Source organism: Coregonus lavaretus (genome assembly GCF_964263955.1).
Source record: "Coregonus lavaretus genome assembly, chromosome: 25".
NCBI lineage: Eukaryota > Metazoa > Chordata > Actinopteri > Salmoniformes > Salmonidae > Coregonus > Coregonus lavaretus.
In genome coordinates this window covers 26,075,307-26,093,763 of record NC_140012.1, presented here as the reverse complement: position 1 = coordinate 26,093,763, position 18,457 = coordinate 26,075,307, and the positions used below count along the sequence as shown (strand labels likewise).

General features: G+C 45.2%; 1 protein-coding gene across 1 annotated transcript in view; it reads left to right on the top strand.

The window, feature by feature from the left end:
* The window catches only part of bahcc1b (BAH domain and coiled-coil containing 1b), a 55,094-nt gene extending 36,866 nt beyond the window's left edge, over positions 1 to 18,228 (top strand). Inside the window, exons 13-23 of the mRNA XM_084141223.1 lie at positions 3,281 to 3,516; positions 3,645 to 3,827; positions 6,086 to 6,486; positions 6,680 to 6,754; positions 7,969 to 8,104; positions 8,190 to 8,307; positions 8,543 to 8,844; positions 9,413 to 9,547; positions 11,438 to 12,867; positions 15,034 to 15,270; positions 15,449 to 18,228. Of these exons, the coding sequence (XP_083997349.1) occupies positions 3,281 to 3,516; positions 3,645 to 3,827; positions 6,086 to 6,486; positions 6,680 to 6,754; positions 7,969 to 8,104; positions 8,190 to 8,307; positions 8,543 to 8,844; positions 9,413 to 9,547; positions 11,438 to 12,867; positions 15,034 to 15,270; positions 15,449 to 15,658 (3,463 nt within the window). The 3' untranslated portion in view covers positions 15,659 to 18,228. The remainder of the gene's footprint in view (positions 1 to 3,280; positions 3,517 to 3,644; positions 3,828 to 6,085; positions 6,487 to 6,679; positions 6,755 to 7,968; positions 8,105 to 8,189; positions 8,308 to 8,542; positions 8,845 to 9,412; positions 9,548 to 11,437; positions 12,868 to 15,033; positions 15,271 to 15,448) is intronic.
* Positions 18,229 to 18,457: the final 229 nt, after the last annotated feature.

The following is an 18,457-nucleotide window of genomic DNA, read 5'->3' as shown; positions in this document are numbered from 1 at the left end:
GTTGAGAATCTTTATGAAAGGAACTGCTACTGCAGAGAGGAGGAACTCTCTCTCTCACTCGCTCGCACACACACAAACACACACGTACTGAGCATATGAGTGTGTGTGTGTGTGAACCCTGGTAGTAAACCCAGTGTGGTTTCTAAATGAGAGGAGTTAATAGATTAATCAGCTCAGAGGAGAGACTCATTAATCATCATTAATCACATTTAATCATATTTATCACAACCATTGATTATGTCCTGACTCCCTCTCACCCTCAGCACATATTAATATGGCTGGACAAAGTCCCCATGTAAACTTATCACAGTGATGAATGACTCTACAACCTCCTCTTCTAACACATACACAAAGGCATGCACGCGCACACACACATGATTACAAAGCAAACCCCCTAATGCCCTACACATGCTCTCTCTCAAACACACACACACACACACACACAGTGTTACATTCCAGTGTTAAGTCATCATATTGATGAATGTGTTTTCTGGCTGTGCTCCACCTCTGATAGTGCGTGTTCCCCTCGCTCTGATAAACTGATTAAACAAACTCAAGGTTTATCACGGTTACCACACTGATTACAACGCACTAATGAAAAACAACAAAACACAGACAAACACACACACACGCAAAAACACATACACACATTGCATGCATTTACATACTGCACAGATAAATGCATCGACGACACACACACAGACATATTTGTTTAATTACTGGAGCTGGCTGGTATGTGACAGGGTGTATTTTTATCTTCATTAATGAGCGTGGTATCAATAGTGTATTCCTTCATCTCTGAGGGTGGGGGGGGGGGGGAGCTGCAAGAGGTAGACATTTCTCTAGCGACTGGTCTGTTGGTGGCAGTACAAGTTGGCAGCGGTGTTGGAGAGAGGGGGAAGGCTGCTGTTATTGTAATGTAATACTCTGTTAGGGCTGGGACCTCACATTACGATATTATCACAATACTTTGGTGCCATTACCATATGTATTGCGATCCGGTACTGTGATTTTATTGCGATTTGATGTTCCAAACATATTGCTCATACCATATCTGCTGCAGGGACAAGAGTGAGAGCATGAGAAAACAACAAGTTTTGATCAGTCATGGAAATAAAAGTGCTGAAAACAAATTGGCTCCCTATAGAGAGCAATAGTAATGGTGTCTTTTTGTAGGCACTAACTCCGCCATAGTTCGTTGGATAAAGCCTATGGGAAAATGAATGGAGTTTTTGTAGGGTTTTTGGATAAACATAGAAAATAAGGTCTGTGGTAAGCACAGGTTTAGGAGATCTTATATGTTTTGTTCTATGAGATCATCTTCATCAGCTACGTCACTTTTTGTGAATTTTGAAGCATTTATGTAATCAAAACAAGCACATAAAGGCTCCATAATTCATAAAGGTCATGTTAACTGATTGATATTATCTCATAGAACAAAACGTATAAGATCTCCTAAGCGTTTATCCCAAAACCCTATTATTTTTCCCGTTCATTTTCCCCATAGGAATGGCTGAATGAACCAGATGTAACTAATTTCCGATTTTTAGGACTACAAGCTGACAAGCTATATTTGAAAAGAAGATGGAGAACAAGCTATGAAGGAAAAATACTGGAGGTTTGGTGCAGGTAGAGCCAACCAGCACAAAAATAATATTGCAATATTGTCAAAACGATATGATTTTTACATTTTACATTTTAGTCATTTAGCAGACGCTCTTATCCAGAGCGACTTACAGTTAGTGAGTGCATACATTTTTCATACTGGCCCCCCGTGGGAATTGAACCCACAACCCTGGCGTTGCAAGCGCCATGCTCTACCAACTGAGCTACAGGAGGCCTACGATGCGATATATCGTCAAAAATAATATCCCGATATGTAACTGTATCGATTTTTTCCTCCCATCACTATTCTCTGTGGATTTACATTATTCTACGTCAACTGACTGCCCTTCTCCCCTCTTCACACACTCTCCTTCCAGTGAGGATGTGACAGAGGGCTGGGGCTTAGGGCTGACTGGAGGTCAAAAGGTCAAAGGTTGTAAGGGGTGATGGCGACAGGCAGGTTAGGGCTGGGCCATGGAGGGTTGACGTGGGGGATGGGTATGGGGGACGTGGGAGTTTGTTAGGGGGAGTTTAGGGGGTTTCAGGAAGCTGCCCACTGGGCACACACTGGTTGAATCAACATTGTTTCCAAGTAATTTCAATGAAGTTACGTTGAACCAACTTGGAATAGACGTTAAATTGACTTCTGTGCCCAGTGGGTGGCTTCTCTGTAGATCTTAACTTCAGCAGAACAGTTTTGTCTGACTGTCTGAAATGACCAACTCAACCACCTCGTATTTCTCTCAGGTTTCACATTACAAATCCTATCTTACCCTCCTCTTTTTCATGCTCCTCCTTTCCTCCACTCATTCCCTGCTTTATCCTCTCAAATCTCCCACTCCTCTCCTCTCCCTCCCTTCTCCCTTTACTCCGCTCCTTCCCCAAATCTATCTCCCTCTCTTTTTCTTGATGGGAGATGCTGAGCACTCTGTGGGAATATAGGATTCACCTGCCTCAGACACCAGCTGCTCACAGCAGTGTGTGTGTGTATGTGTGTGTGTGTGCACTTTGAGAGAGAGATAAAGAGAGAGAGACAGAGACAGAGAGATAAAGAGAGAGACTGGGGAGAGAGAGAGAAAAAGGGTAGAGAGAAGAGTGGTGTTCAATAGAGGTTAGTGTTTATCGATCCAGCCCTGGAGTGCAGGTCAATGGACAGACTCCCCTGAGACTGCCTCGCCTCTCTCTCTCTCTCTCGCTCTCTCTCTCTCGCTCTGTGTGCTCTCTTTTGTTAGCTCTCTCTTTTGCTCCCTCCAACTCTCCCCCTCCTGGCTCCCCCTCCTGGCTCCCCCTCTCTCTCTCGCTCTGTTTTTCTTCAGTAGCTGTCTCGCCAGCTATTTCTCCCACTTTCTTGTGGTGATTCAGCAGGGTCTCATATTCACACTCCTCTTGGATATTTCAGAGTTTACCGACAGAATGCTCTCTCTTCCAAACACAGCCTCCATACGGGAAAATAACCCCCCTCCCCCCTCTCTCTACTCATCAAAGGCCAGAGAGAGAGAAGGGAAAAAAGAGAAAGAGAAAGCAGAAGAGCTCTTGAAAGAGGGAGAGATAGAGAGGAGAGAGAGGGCAGAAAGACATGACCTTTTCTTTAATCTTCTTCAGCCTTTTTGTTTGCACCTCTCCATCTTCCTCCCTTTTCTAAAATCCATCTCTCTCTCTTCTTCATTTGTTTCAGGGCGGCGGATGTGGAAGCAGAAGGGGGCGGAGAGAAGCGGAGGAAGAGGATGACCAATCATGGCTTCCTCAAGAGGAGGAGAGGTCGTCCCAGCCTGAGCTCCAGACTAGCACGGAGGGTGACCCAGTTGAAGCAGAAAGCTGTGGCCCAGAGAGGTGCACCGTCAGGGGGCATGCACCGCCGCAGAGGGGACCCTAGACCTGTAGCCCACGCAAACTGCAGAGAGAGTGACACAGGTAAAACACACACATGCACTCCACACATGCACACATGTATGTACACATACACACAGGTACACACACACGTAAACCTTGTACCTCATACACTCCCTGACACTAACACCCATGTCTCCATGTCCACCCAGCAGCCAATACATCCAGTACCCAGCAGGACTGGGTGCCCAATCAGGTGGTGAGGAGGAGGAGGAGAGGTCGGCCAAAGGTCAAACTGAGCGGACCATCGACCAGAGTCCTCCGCAGAGTGGGCAGGGCCTCTGTGAACCAGGAAGTGAACGAGGGGAAGAGCAACAGCGAGACCTCCGGCCAGGGTGAGTTACGTCTCAGTGAGATGTCTCCTAGCTGTGTGAGTGTGTGAAAGTGTGTGTGTGTGTGTGTGTGTGAAAGTGTGTGTGTGTGTGTGTGTGTGAAAGTGAGAGTGTGTGTAAGTGAGTGAGAGTGAGTGTGTGAAAGTGTATGTGTGTGTGTGTGTGTGTGTGTGTGTGAAAGTGAGAGTGTGTGTAAGTGAGTGAGAGTGTGTGTGTGAGTGTGTGTAAGTGAGTGAGAGTGTGTGTGTGAGTGTGTGTAAGTGAGTGAGAGTGTGTGTGTGTGTGAAAGTGTGAGTGTGTGTAAGTGAGTGAGATGTCTCCCATCACGGTGGCCTCCTCTCACTTCCCGGCTCGTCTGTCACACCATTAAAACCGTTAACGGCTGCCCACTGGCATGCGGCCCCCAAAGCCGCACTGTAACGTGAACCCCTCTATCGCCTCTTTTAGAATGTCACACCCCTGTCACCCCCCTGCACCCCCTCAATCCAACCAGTAGAGACACAATGTCCCCCTTCCCCAATAATCTCAAATTAACATTTCATAGAAATAAAGTCAACTAATTGAAGTGGCCGTTAGGTCCTGTGTGTGTGTGTGTTTGCCACTATCTGCCTGTCCCCTCGCGGCAGCGTAGTGTTTGTGATGTGTGTGTGTGTGTGTGTGTGTGTGTGTGTGTGTGAGAGAGTGTTGACGAGAACGCTGAGTAAGTGACAAGTGTGTCAGCAACATGTCGACACCCGACACGACCCACAGTCAGTCACACACAGCTGGCAATAAAGATGTTGCGTGTTTGCATGTGTGCGTGCGTGATTATTTGTGTGTACAGTATGTGTGTGTGTGTGTGTGCTTATGCTTGTCTGTGCATGAGAAAGAGAGATAACCATTGGGTCCATGCATTTCTGGGTGGCCAACTGACCATAGTAGTGTGTTCGATATGTATGCACTGTTTGTGTGGTGTCTTCACTGCCTATCTGCTATGTGTTAGTTTATTGCCTATAGGCTATAGGCCACTGAGTTGTGGATGCTAAGTTGTGGATATACAGTGTGGTCTGGAATTATTGGCACCCTTAATAAAGATGAGCAAAAATGACTGTATAAAATAAATAATTCAAATACTGAGCTATATTGTATGCTCAAAAAAATTGGTAAGTTATATTATTTTATACTAATATAATTGCTCAGAGAAAGCGATTTTGTTTAACAAGTAATACTTTTTTGTTTAAGAAGGTAGGGGTCAAACTTATTGGCACCCCTGTTTTCAATACCTTTCAATACCTAGGGGTTCTTTTCTGCTCATGCATTCTAATTTTGACGCCAAACCCACCACTGGTGTGCGTCCCCAGAGAGCTCTATTTTCATGTCATCTGACCAAAGCACTGCTTCCAATCCAAGTGCCAATGCTGTTTTGCAAACTCCAGGTGTTTACATTTGTTGGATGACATGAAAATAGAGCTCTTTGACCACGCACACCAGTGGTGGGTTTGGCGTCCAAGTGAGAATGCATGAGAAGAAAAGAACCCCATGCCTACTGTAAAATATGGTGGTGGATCTTTGATGATATGGGGCTATTATGCTTTAACTGGTCCTGGGGCCCTTGTTAAGGTCACCGACATCATGAACTTTACAGTACCAGGATATTTTAGCCATAAACCTGGTTGCCTCTGCCAGGATGCTGAAACTTGGCCACAAGTGGATCTTCCAGCAAGACAATAACCCTAAATTTACATTAAAATCCACAAAGAAATGTTGCAATGGCCACCTGTCTCTGGACTTGAAACCAATTGAAGACCTGTGGTTTGAATTGAAGAGGGCAGTCCATAAGCACAGACTAAGGATATTGAGGATCTGAAAGGATTCTGTATAGGGGAATGATCTAAGATCCCTCCCAATGTGTTCTCCAACTCATAAAACGTTTTAGAAAAAGGCTCAGAGCCATTATCCTTGGAAGGTGAGGTCAATAATCTTTACCACTACCTTTTTGAGGGAAACATGTATTACTTGTTGAACAGATCTCTTTCTCTGAGCAATTGTATTAGTATAAAATACTATAATTTCCCGCCAAAAATGGAACATACAATATAGCTCAGTATTTGTATTATTTATTTTATACAGTCATTTTTGCTCATCTTTATCAACGGTGTCAATAATTTTGGACTCCACTGTAGCTACACTGTCTTTCAATAGAGCCTGAGCTTGAGATGGTCGTGTCACAACTGATCTGCAGACAGTTTCTAATCGATTTTATTGATCCCTTACTTCCACAGAGGAGGAAGAGGAGGGGGGCTATGAAAGCGACAAAGGAACCAATGACGTCAAGACGACGACACCATCCTCCAAAGACACGACAATAAACACTGCTGCGATTGGCCCAGCCACTAAGCTTCAAGCCAATCAGAAAGCCAGGAGCAAGAAGGAGAGGCAAGGTGATGATGTGAGCATGCCCAGTGCGGAGCTGAGGATGAGAGGAGCCCCCTGCAGGCCGCGCCCTGCTTCTGCAGACCATAGATACCCAGAGCTCCAGGAGCCACAGGGGGCTAGGAGAGGACCTGCACACAGCTGGAGGGCCTCGTCAGTGGGCAACAGCCTACAGGACAGCAGGGGGATCCAGGGAGCTCTGGCGGAGGCTGAGATGAAGAGTTCAGGACCACAAAGCATTCTGGGACAGGTGAGGAGGGGGAATGGGAGGACCTGGGGGGAGGGACTTTGGGTCTCTAGGTTAATCAAAAACGGCTTCCTCTGTTAAAATCTCCCTCAACTACTTGAGGCTGTTAAAATGCACGTGTTACGGTGTCTCCCTAGCTACATGGTGATCATGATCATTGTCTATAATGCTAACCTGACCTGTTTGTTTGTTCCAGAGGAGAGGCTGCTGGCTGGAGGCTGAGACCCAGAGAGAGGACACCAGCAGGGGCAGGAGGAGCAGGAAGAAACCGGTGAGGATGGGGGTCAGAATGGGCATGGGTGGAGGGGGAGGGGGTGGGGGGGTATGAGCAAAGGAGGGATAGGGGCAAACAGAAAGAGGCAGTGTGGAACAGGAAATGGCAGTTGGTGGAGAGTCCTGAGCAGGAACAACAGGTAGAGTAGAAGAGAGAGGAAGAGTGGGCATGGAGGAATGGGGAGAAGGTACATTACGTAACTGGAAAGGTGATATAAATGTGCTTTGACGAATTTCCTTGCCAGCACCCATAAAAGTCTGAAGCTATGGCATGACCTATCTTACCAAAGGCATTATTACCTAACTCTACATGAGCTGATCAGTTTTAAACAACCGTGAACCTGTCAGCTGGTGAGATATACGGTAGATGAATAAGGTGTGTGTGTGTGTTGCGTAAACACAAGTCTAGTGTGTTTTTGTGAGAACAGTCCTGAGGTGGGTGTCTCTGACTGATCCTTATCATAGTCATATGGAGGGAATGTGACAAACACATGACTCTAAGCAAACAGCACGGAACAAAAACACCAATCTACACACACATACTTACATGCACGCACGCGTACTAAATACACAAACACACTCGTTCATGTACGCATACACACTATACACACACACCAACCCAGAGAGGTGAGTAATCTTCCATACCCTCTGGTGATGAAACCTCTGTCACTGTAATATATGGTCCCTTCATGTGGAAAACTCCCATAGAAACACAGACACACACACACACACACACACACACACACACATACCCTTACACACACATCTTTCAGGCAGTAATATATGGTCCTTTCTTTGGAAAGCCCAGATACAGGCAGAAACCTGTTGAACAGGCTGATTTTACAGCTCCATCATCAGTCATCAGTCATCATTAGGAAACCAGCTTAAACCGGAATAGGACAGGGGCTGGTGTGTGTGTGTGTGTGTGTGTGTGTGTGTGTGTTTTGTGCGGGCGTGTGTCGGTGAAGAGGTGTTGGTGGACAGGGATAGTTTTGACAACAAAATATGGCAGAGGTTACAGGGTGTGCATGCTTTTGTTCTAGGTCTGCACTAAAATACCAAATTCATTGATGAGCAATGACATCATTTGAATTAGTGTTGCGATGGAACCAAAGCCTGCACACTCTGTAGCTGTCCAGGACCTGGGAGGGTGACCACTGGTTTAGGAGTTTAAAGAAATATATAGTCTAATGATGTAATTTCCTGTCGCAGGCTAAAGGGCGTGCGGTGAGCCGGCTGCTGGAGAGCTTTGCGGCTGACGAAGGATTCCGATTGGACGAGGACAGTAGCTTCTCCGAGGGGGAGGAGGAAGACATGGAGCATACATCTCACACACACAGAGCACCAGGTGAGAACACACACACACACACACACACACAGACACCACAGGGTCACATACCAGTCTAAATGTTCATATTTCTCTCTCTCTGCAGCACTGCTTAACTGTGTGCTGAGCAGGGAGATGCTGGTGGATGGTCTGAAGGTGTTGATATCTAAGGAGGATGAGCTGCTGTATGCTGCCCGACTACACACTCTGGACCTGCCTGACATGTAAGTCACTGACACCTACTCATATGGCCTGCTTAATCACAGATTGACATGTTGATGCAAAGGACTGGCTGACTGCCTGGTAATACATTTAATACAATCTCTGTCTCTCTGTCTCACTCTCTCTCTTTCTCTCTTTCTCTCTCTCTCCATCTCTCGCTCCTTCTCTCTCTCTCTCTCGCTCTCTCTCGCTCTCTCTCTCTCTCTCTCTCTCTCTCTCTCTCCCTCTCTCTCCTAGATTCAGTGTAGTGATCGAGGGGGAGAGGGGAAACAGACCTAGGATCTACTCTCTAGAACAGCTATTAGAGGAAGCGGTGTTGGATGTGCGGCCGCAGACGGAAGCCATCTTGACTGCCGGGATGCGTGTTTGTGCCTACTGGAGCGAACGCTCCCGCTGCCTCTACCCTGGATACGTCCACAGAGGGGGTCCGGGAGAGGAGGAGAAGGAGGGCAGTGTGATGGTGGAGTTTGATGATGGAGACAGAGGAAGAATCTCTCTGCCCAACATACGCCTGCTGCCCCCAGGGTACCAGATACACTGTGAGTACACTGCGCGCTCACACGCACACACACTCTCTCTCTCTCGCTCTCTCTCATATATACACATTCCTGGAGGGTAAATAGGTGGTCTGGAGAAAACTGGAGTCTGTCAACATTCAATCCAGATTTACTCTAGAAGTCTTTTTTGACCTCCCTCCCGCCCGTCTCGCTCTCCCCCTCTCTCCATCTCTTTCTCTCTGTCACTCTCTCACGCTGTCACGCTCTCTCTCGCTCTGTCACTCTCTCAAATTCAAATTCAGATTGCTTTATTGGCATGAAGTACAATTTGTAGATTTGTAGATATTGCTAAAACAGTATAGTGGTACAGCATTTCAGTAAATACAGTAAATACAGTACAATGCAATGAGGATAATGAAATACAGTTCATTTCAGTAGTAATAATAATAGTACATATAATCATGTATACAGGTACAACACTACTGCTGTTGTATTGTGTAATCTTCAGTCGATACATTTAATTAACTGAAATTATAAAAAAGAAAAAGAAAGAATTTCTAATAAATAAACTCTCCCTGTCACACTCTCGCTTTCTCTATCTCTCTCTCAGGTGCGGAGCCATCTCCAGCCCTGCTCTCACCTGGTCGTCGTGGTCGCAGAAGCTCCACCCAGGACAGTAGAGACAAGCCCACAGAGAGACCAACCAATGGGGAGGCAGGAGGGAGGAGCCAGAAGCGGAGACCAGGTAATGGCTCAGAGCGTAATTCCATCGTATTACACTGAACAAAAACATAAACGCTACATGTAAAGTTTTGGTCCCATTTTTCATGAGCTGAAATAAAAGATCCAAGAAATGTCCCATACGCACAAAAAGCTTATTTATCTCAAATTCTGTGCACAAATGTATTTGCATCCCTGTTAGTGAGCATTTCTCCTTTGCCAAGATAATCCATCCACTTGACAGGTGTGGCATATCAAGAAACTGATTAAACAACATGATCATTACACAGGTGTACCTTGTGCTGGGGACAGTAAAAGGCCACTCTAAAATGTGCAGTTTTGTCACACAACACAATGCCACAGATGTCTCAAGTTTTAAGGGAGTGTGCAATTGGCATGCTGACTGCAGGAATGTCCACCAGAGCTGTTGCCAGATAATTGAATGTTCATTTCTCTACCATAAACTGCCTCCGAAGTCGTTTTAGAGAATTTGGAAGTACGTCCAACCGGCCTCACAATCGCAGACCACGTGTAACCACGCCAGCCCAGGACCTCCACATCCGGCTGCTTCACCTGCGGAATCGTCTGAGACCAGCCACCTGGACAGCTGATGAAACTGTGAGTTTGCACAACTGAAGAATTTCTGCACAAACTGTCAGAAACCGTCTCGGGGAAGCTCATCTGTGTGCACATCGTCCTCACCAGGGTCTTGACCTGACTGCAGTTCGGCGTCGTAACCAACTTCAGTGGACAAATGCTCACCTTTGATGGCCACTGGCACGCTGGAGAAGTGTGCTCTACACAGATGAATCCCGGTTTCAACTGTACAGAGCAGATGACAGACAGCATGTATGGTGTTGTGTGGGCGAGCGGTTTGCTAATGTCAACGTTGTGAACAGAGTGCCCCATTGTGGCGGTGGGGTTATGGTATGGGCAGGCATAAGCTACGGACAATGAATTCCTGGAAGCTGAAAATGCCCCAGTTCTTCCATGGCCTGCATACTCACCAGACATGTCACCCATTGAGCATGTTAGGGATGTTCTGGATCGACGTGTACGACAGCGTGTTCCAGTTTCCGCCAAGATACAGCAACTTCGCAAGCCAATGAAGAGGAGTGGGACAACATTCCACAGGCCACACTCAACAGCCTGATCAACTCTATGCGAAGGAGATGTGTCACACTGCATGAGGCAAATGGTGGTCACACCTGATACTGACTGGTTTTCTAATCCACGCCGCTACCTTTTTAAAAGGTATATGTGACCAGTAGATGCATATCTCTATTCCCAGTCATGTGAAATCTATAGATTAGGGCCTAATGATTTTTTTTCAAATGACTGATTTCCTTATATGAACTGTAACTCAGTAAAATCTTTTCAATTGTTGCATGTTGCGTTTATATTATGTTGCGTAGATGGTGCCAGTGCCTCCCATTTGTTTGAAATTGTGGCCTACAGCACCAGAGCAACACCAGTGAGATAGATAGCATAGACAACCAGTCACCAGTCGTCTCATCACTCACCATCCCAGCCCCAATCAGTCACTGTAGCCCCAAGACAAACTGCTTCATAGTCAGACCAGCTTTACTCATGTATAATACACATATATAATATGATTTTATCTTACAACTTCTTCCTTCTGCATGGAACCCCCCTCCTGCCTAACGTCATCACTATTCTAACTGTCACTGATCTGAATGCCCTCTAGTCAAACAGCATTCTCATAACTCAACACAGACTAAATGTGACAAGTTGCCTCCAGCTCCACAGTAAGGGCTGTTATTTATGGTTACGAAGAATTTGTTCTCATTGACTTACCTGGTTTAAAGGAAGGTTAGGTTGATCAGTCTTGTTTAGAAATCTCTCTCTCACTGTCTACCTTTCTTTCTCACTCTCACCCTTTCTCTTTATCCAGTAGGACGACCCAAAAAGGTCAAGCCAGGGGCCAATAGTTCCACCACAACATCATCAGAGAGCGTAACCAGGGGTAACACTTCCTCGTTAAGCTGGCCAGCAAAGAGACTTCCAGCGGACTTCTTCCTGTTCAACGGGACGTCCCGTAAAACCCACCGAGTGGGTCGCCAGCAAGACCTGGGGGTGTTCCACCGCCCAGCCACACACCCCTTCGCCCCTCCCGCACCCCTCAAGGGCATCTTCAGTTCCCCATTCGAGATCGACTCCTTCAGTAGCATCGCCAATGGTTACGCTGGAGCCTTCGGAACCGGAACCCACCGGCCTGTAACCACGGTTATGCCTCTGGGGCTGAGGGACTCTGTCACCATGCCAACAGTGCCCTCCAACAGGAAGTCGAGCGACAGGGACAGAAAACAGTTCCTGGTGAAGCTGGATCACGAGGGCGTGACGTCGCCCAAAACCAAGAATGGGAAAGCTCTGCTGCGTCTGGGGGGCGGCAGGGGGCACAAGGGTCCCTCTGCAGGGGTGGGGGGTGCACCCCTGAGGTACATCCACTCTGCCCTGGTGGTGAAGGACAGAAAGAAAGGAGGAGGAGAGAGTGGAGTGTCCAGGTCTGAGCTGCTCCTGAAGGGGGCTCCAGCTCTCATAAAGGGGCTCCCCTCATCTGGTTTAGGAGGTCTGGGGGGAGAGTTTGGAGCTCTGGACTGTCCCAGCGACTGCCCCAGCTCTTACTCTGAGCTGGATGAGGATGATGATGATGGAGATGAAGACGTAGCTCGGAGGAGAGCAGCAGCGGCGGGCGCGGGACGTTTCCTCTCCCGTCTCTCCGTCTGCTCCTCCTCTTCCTCGTCTTCCTCCTCCTCTGGCTCCCTCTCTTCCTCCTCCCTCTGTTCTTCCGACAATGACTCCTCCTACTCCTCAGATGAAGAAGAGTCTTCATCCCTCCTTCTCCACCGAGCACTGCTCCAGCAGCAGAAACACAAACACAGACAGAGCTTGACCTCTAACCCCTTAACCCCTGACCCCTCCCCTAACCCCGCCTCCTCAGCCTCGACCCAACCACACGCCTACGTTGCCAAGTCAGCCATGGCCATCACCGGAGGTTCAAAGGTGAGAGGAAGTGACAGAGGAGAGGACAGGAAGGAGTACACATCAAAGGGGAGGACTAATAATAGCAGTAGCGCAGCCAAAAGCCAAACCAAGAGGAGAGATGGACCTGGCTCCAATACACACATTGCGACTCCCAATACACACACTCTGACTCCCAACACACACACTTCGACCCCCAACACCCCGGCCTCTCAGCCCAACCCTCCCAAGGACCACCCAGCAGCCAAGAGGCAGAGGATGTTGTCACCGGACCCCCATCCCAATATGTCCGCCCTCCTGCCGGGTCACCAGCTGTGGAAGTGGTCTGGAAACCCCACGCAGGTGAGAGGACACACAGAGTCAGAGTAGAGGCCATTATAACCTGTCCTGGAAGCTTGTATGTGGGAGCCTTGATGGTTAACACAGTCTGAAATAGACTTATTGAGTAAGGTCTTACTGAATTTACTTTTTGAGTAAGATCACTACATTTGTGACCGACCGCCTCGATTCGGTCTTATGTAGCAACATTTTAAATTGTGTTTTTTACATTGGATAAAAGTAGAGACTCGGAGCTACAAAATGGTATGTCATACACTGTGGTTGAGGAACAATGGGAAAGTAATTCTGCTTTGAAAGTTCATAAACTTGTAACCCCACATGTGAGGCCGTGTGCTAAACAGACTGAGTAAGGTAGTGTAGTAAACAACCAAAGATTTCAAAACTAAAAGTGGTTTAAGTAGTTGCCTACAATAAGGAAAAACTCCATGTAAAAATACACTTTATCTAGTCCTTGGCCTGTATCCTAAACTGACTTTGAAAGTGTCCAGATACAAATATTTTATAAATATTTTGTAATTATTAGATGATGCTTACCCAGACACTTGTCTAAATTGATGGGTCATGTGAAAGAAATGCTATAACCACCTCTAGCTAAGTGGATGTCACTATTGTCTAGACATGTACACATGTTCATGAAATACAATAGATGGCCATAATCACCCCCAGACACACCTGGCTAACTTGATGGGTCATGTATTCATTATTTTGCGAAGTGGAGTATTTTGTTTAGACATGTAGCTAGCTAGCTAAACAATGAACGATAATCCCAACCCATAGCTACAGTACAAATGGATTGTCATATCAAGCATGAAATGCTGGAGTATGAATCTGCAGGTAGCTAAAGCTAACCAACTAGGTTCAATGTCAGCTAGCTAGCTAACATTAGGCAATAACTAGCAATGCAAATGGCTTTCTGAGATATGAAAAATATTACTACACAGATCATACACATAACGTCAGCTAGCGAGCCAGCAAGCTAACGATCGCTAGCTAGCTAAAAGTATGCTTTAACTTGCAATGAAAACTACTTTCTGACAAAATTAGAAACGTATAATATCTGAAAATGTAGCTTGACTCTTACCCGTATATATGGATGAACGCTTCATGGCAGCTTGTCTGTTCCATTTGGTTTGTAGCTCGCTACAGCTTGTTTGGTCCATTGTTGTGTCAAGTCACTCCGGTTCACACTGACCGTGTGCAGAAAGTATTCCATCACAACGTTTTCCCACTGATCTTTGTCGATTGCGCCTGCTAAATTCTGGGCAGCAATGTTGTTGAGAACAGTAGCAACACTTTTGCAGTTCTCCATGGCTAACATTATATCTTTCAAAAAAGCTGCGGTAGCAAGGATTATCTACACATACTGAGCAGGTCATGTTATAGACAGAAGCGTGCTACATGGCAGACCAATCCGAACTCATCTCTCGGCATGTCCAGCCCATCCATTATCTCAAACAATCATGGCTAGCGGGAAGGTTCCTGTCTTTTTCTGTGGCTAAACCAACTAGGCTCGTAATTTAACAATTGTATTCGTATTTACAGATGGCATACAAGTTTGTTATTAAGGCACATGACAGTTCACATGTTCCAGAAGGCATTTCTGCACCAAAACGCATTTTGATAAAACATTTTTTTTAAACATTCAATTGCCACTCCTGTGAAGTAGTGATGTGCGACATACGCCTAGCTTCTTGAAACGGGTCACATTTGAGATACAAGCTACAGAATAACCAGGGCCCTCTAAATACTCTAAAGCAGTTGTATTCAAAGTTGGAGTCAGGAGGAATTGCAGTGGGGTCTCCAAATTTAAAAATGTATATTTAATTTTTGAGGGGGGAACTCAAAATTAAGAGTACAGATTTAGATTATTTTATGGGACAAATGTTATTGAGAATGATAATTTGAAAAATACAATTTTATTGTTTTGATAGGAAAGATGAAAATGTAATGAATTGAAGGTTATTTGTTGATGTGAAAATCTAAGTTTACCAATTTTACAGTTGTGTCATTAGATTTGAGGTGGGGTGGGGTCGCCAAAAAATGGCTGAAAAGGTTTTAATACCACTGCTCTAAAGGCTCTGGCCATAGCCATTTTGCCATCATAGACGTTTGGTTCCATGTTCTTACCTGGACTCCTTCCTAACTTCCCCCCTCTTTCTCTCCCTACAGAGGCGTGGTCTGAAGGGTAAGGCCCGTAAATTGTTCTACAAGGCGATCGTGCGTGGTGGTGAGACGGTGCGTGTGGGGGACTGTGCTGTGTTCCTGTCCCCCGGTCGGCCCCAGCTGCCCTACGTAGGGCGGGTGGAGAGCCTCTGGGAGTCCTGGTCCTCCAGCATGGTGGTCAGGGTCAAGTGGTTCTACCATCCTGAGGAGACACGCCTGGGGAAGAGGCACCACGACGGAAAGGTACAATGGATAATCATTCAACAACTTTTTGATCAAATGTATCAACTATTTGATCAACAATGAATCAACTTAAATCTATTTCTCCATGGGGATTAAGGAAGTGGCACTTTATTTATCTTTTGATTTTCTATTTATCTCTGTGTTTAACATCTGTCTCCTTCTTCCCTCCTCTACCCAGCATGCCTTGTACCAGTCAAGCCACGAGGATGAGAATGACGTCCAGACCATCTCCCACCGCTGTCAGGTGGTCAACCGTGCCGAGTACGAGCACCTGATCCGCAGACGCAAGTCAGGGGGCGGAGCTCAGGACCTGTTCTACCTGGCCGGGACCTACGAACCAACCACAGGCCAGCTAGTCAGCGCCGAAGGCGTGGCCATCGTCCCCTAGCAACAGCTATGGAGTGTAAACAAAACAAAGCCTTAAAGATGGCTACCTCATCTCATAGAGCTGGACCGAGCAACTGGTGCTGGTGTCAGTGAAGCATGGTTCTGTCCAGAACTAGAAGAGTCCGGAAAGGAGGATCTTCATTGGTCTGGTTCTAGTTCCTGCTGGTTCTGGATCTTGGTTCTTTGTCCTATCTGGGTGTGGACGATCCTAAACCCCAACAGGGATAACAGCACTTTGGACCGCAGTGGATTCTATTATCAGCACTGGAGTCATCTGACCTGAAGAGGGACTTCAGTACTCTACTGACCTAAAACAAAGACAGACAGTGCCCACTCTACTCTCTGTCTCCAATAGTTGTTCTACAGTCTGTCATAGAGTCAAAGACTGTCATAGACTGACTCTCAGGCAGTCTGACAGAGAGAGACTTCTGGAACTCTCACCGGTTGTTGCTGTAAGTGAGAATATGTTGTTTTCACTTCTCAGCCTATAGACCTGGTTAAATAAGGGTTATATAGAATACATGAAAGAGACTGGGAGAGAGAGAGAACATAAGGAGAGGAGAGGAGAGCAGAGACTTTTCTCTCCCCATACTGGGTTAAATGGTCTTACTGGTGGCCACACTGGTCTGATGATAAATGAACAACGGCAGGATTGAGAAATCCTAACAGGACCAAAAACACTGTAGTTCTGAAGTGTGTGTGTGTGCGTGAGTGTGTATGAGAGAGAGTATGTGTACGTTTGTGTGCTGAGTGCTTGTAATGGATGCATTTGGTACTTGAAGAGCTCAGAGTAAATAGTGCTTTAGCGTGTGTGTTTGATTGTCTGTGCGTGCGTTGGTCTCTAGTCTAGACCTCACCATGGAAAACCCTCGATGTCTTTAACACTCAGAAAGTAAACCTACTAAACGTAAATCTATGAATATTAATTAATATATAGATCGATTTACTAACAGCTTCTTCTCTAGACTAAAAAAAAAAAGACAAAAAGGAATGATTATTTCTCCAGTCAAGCCATACACTTCAATACCTCTCATATCCTCCTATTCAGGTGCATAGATGTACAGCTGAATTATTTGTCTATCTCTGTGTGTTGTACAGCATTATGTATAAAGACGTTATGATTAAACTGTACATAGTATACAAATATAATATACATGAAGAGAGAATTATATTCCTCTTTGTTGCTCTTTAGGTTGTGTTATTTTTTCAAAGACTTGAGTTTTCTTTGAGTTGTTCTTTTGGCTTAGGGAGGAGGAGGTTTTATTCTTCTCTTCCTGCACTGAGTATGTTGTGGGGATGGGGTGGGATGGGGTCCATGAGGGGTAAAGCTGTAAATATGCTACAAGGGATGGGTTCAAGTCCCATTTTGGGGTTTAGGGTGGATTTGGTGACGGGGATGGAATGGGATGTTTTTATAAGAAAAGTGGAAAAGGCTTTTTGTGTCCACATCATCATTCGTCTGTTTTTGTATATTTTTCATATAGGTTTTTATTGTGTCTATTGTTATGTGTTTATTCTCCTGTGGGGGTTTAACAGAAATATAAATACTGGACAGAAACTGAGTTTCTTCTATTCGCTGATCCTTAAGATCTAGACTGGAGAGTTCTAGATGTTCTATATCTATATTATATTCCTAGAGGAGATCTATGTAGGTATTTATCTGGCCTCAAAAAAACAAAAACAAAGCGCATCTGTATGTACGCTTGATCACATTAGAATACAATATGAAGAAATATACAAATATGAAAATATTCAATCTAATCAAAATTCCGGGATCCTGCAATCATATTGAAGTAAAATAGTTGTGTTCCCTCATACTTGTTGGCATAGAACACGGCTTAAGGTTCACCTCCATGTTGCCAGGGGAGCAACATTTTCTTTCTGCACATTGCCCGGCTCTTGCACTTGAAGGCTCCATGACAACCGTATATGACATCACATGACTGTGAAGGACAATCAGAGCCAATCAAAAGAGGGTAATATAAAAAATAACAAAATAGATCAAATCAAAATTGTGCTTAATCTTGTTCCTGCATTGCCAAAAATGTCTCTTTCTGTTTTTAATATTTTTATTTTTATTTCGCCATTGTCTTTTTCCTGACTGTTATGCAAGCCTGGGATGACTGTGTTTTCAGTGTTGGGGTTTTCACAAGGAAAACATTCATGCCTTTTCGTTTGCGACATACGTCGACTTTTTTAAACATTGTTGCTGTTACACTGCAAAGCAAAAGCTTTAAAAGAAATATAATGTGAACATCCATGTTATGTTACTTTTTGTAGGTCTTTAAACAATTTTTTAAAAGCTGTATTTTCTTAAAGAAACACTGGATTCAGTTCTTAACATCACATTGGGTAAAGTGTCATCATCCTTGCGCAACCTGTTTTTGAGGCCCACTGGAAACAATTTACTTTGTAGTGTTGATATATACTTTGTGACATTTGTCTCAGTCATTGTTGGAAACATGACTAAAATATTTCCCCTGTGTAAAAAACAAACAAAAAAGAAAAGTTATTTATCTTAATTTTATTGCCTTTGTGTTGCATTTCATTAAAAAAAAATACTAAAAATGACATCAGCAAAGTTTTTAAATGTATTTTTATAGTAGATAAGAAGTACCTGGATTTAGTTTTGAAGTTATAATTCCTTCACAATCCACTGTCAGGTGCAGAAAGAAGGAACAGAGAGAAAAATAAGCAGGGGAAACTGAAACTTTATACCAAGGTTGAGTGAAAGAGCGAGAGCGATAGAGATATGGTGTGTGTGTGTGTGCAGTACAGTGTGGTTTACTGGTAGACTTTC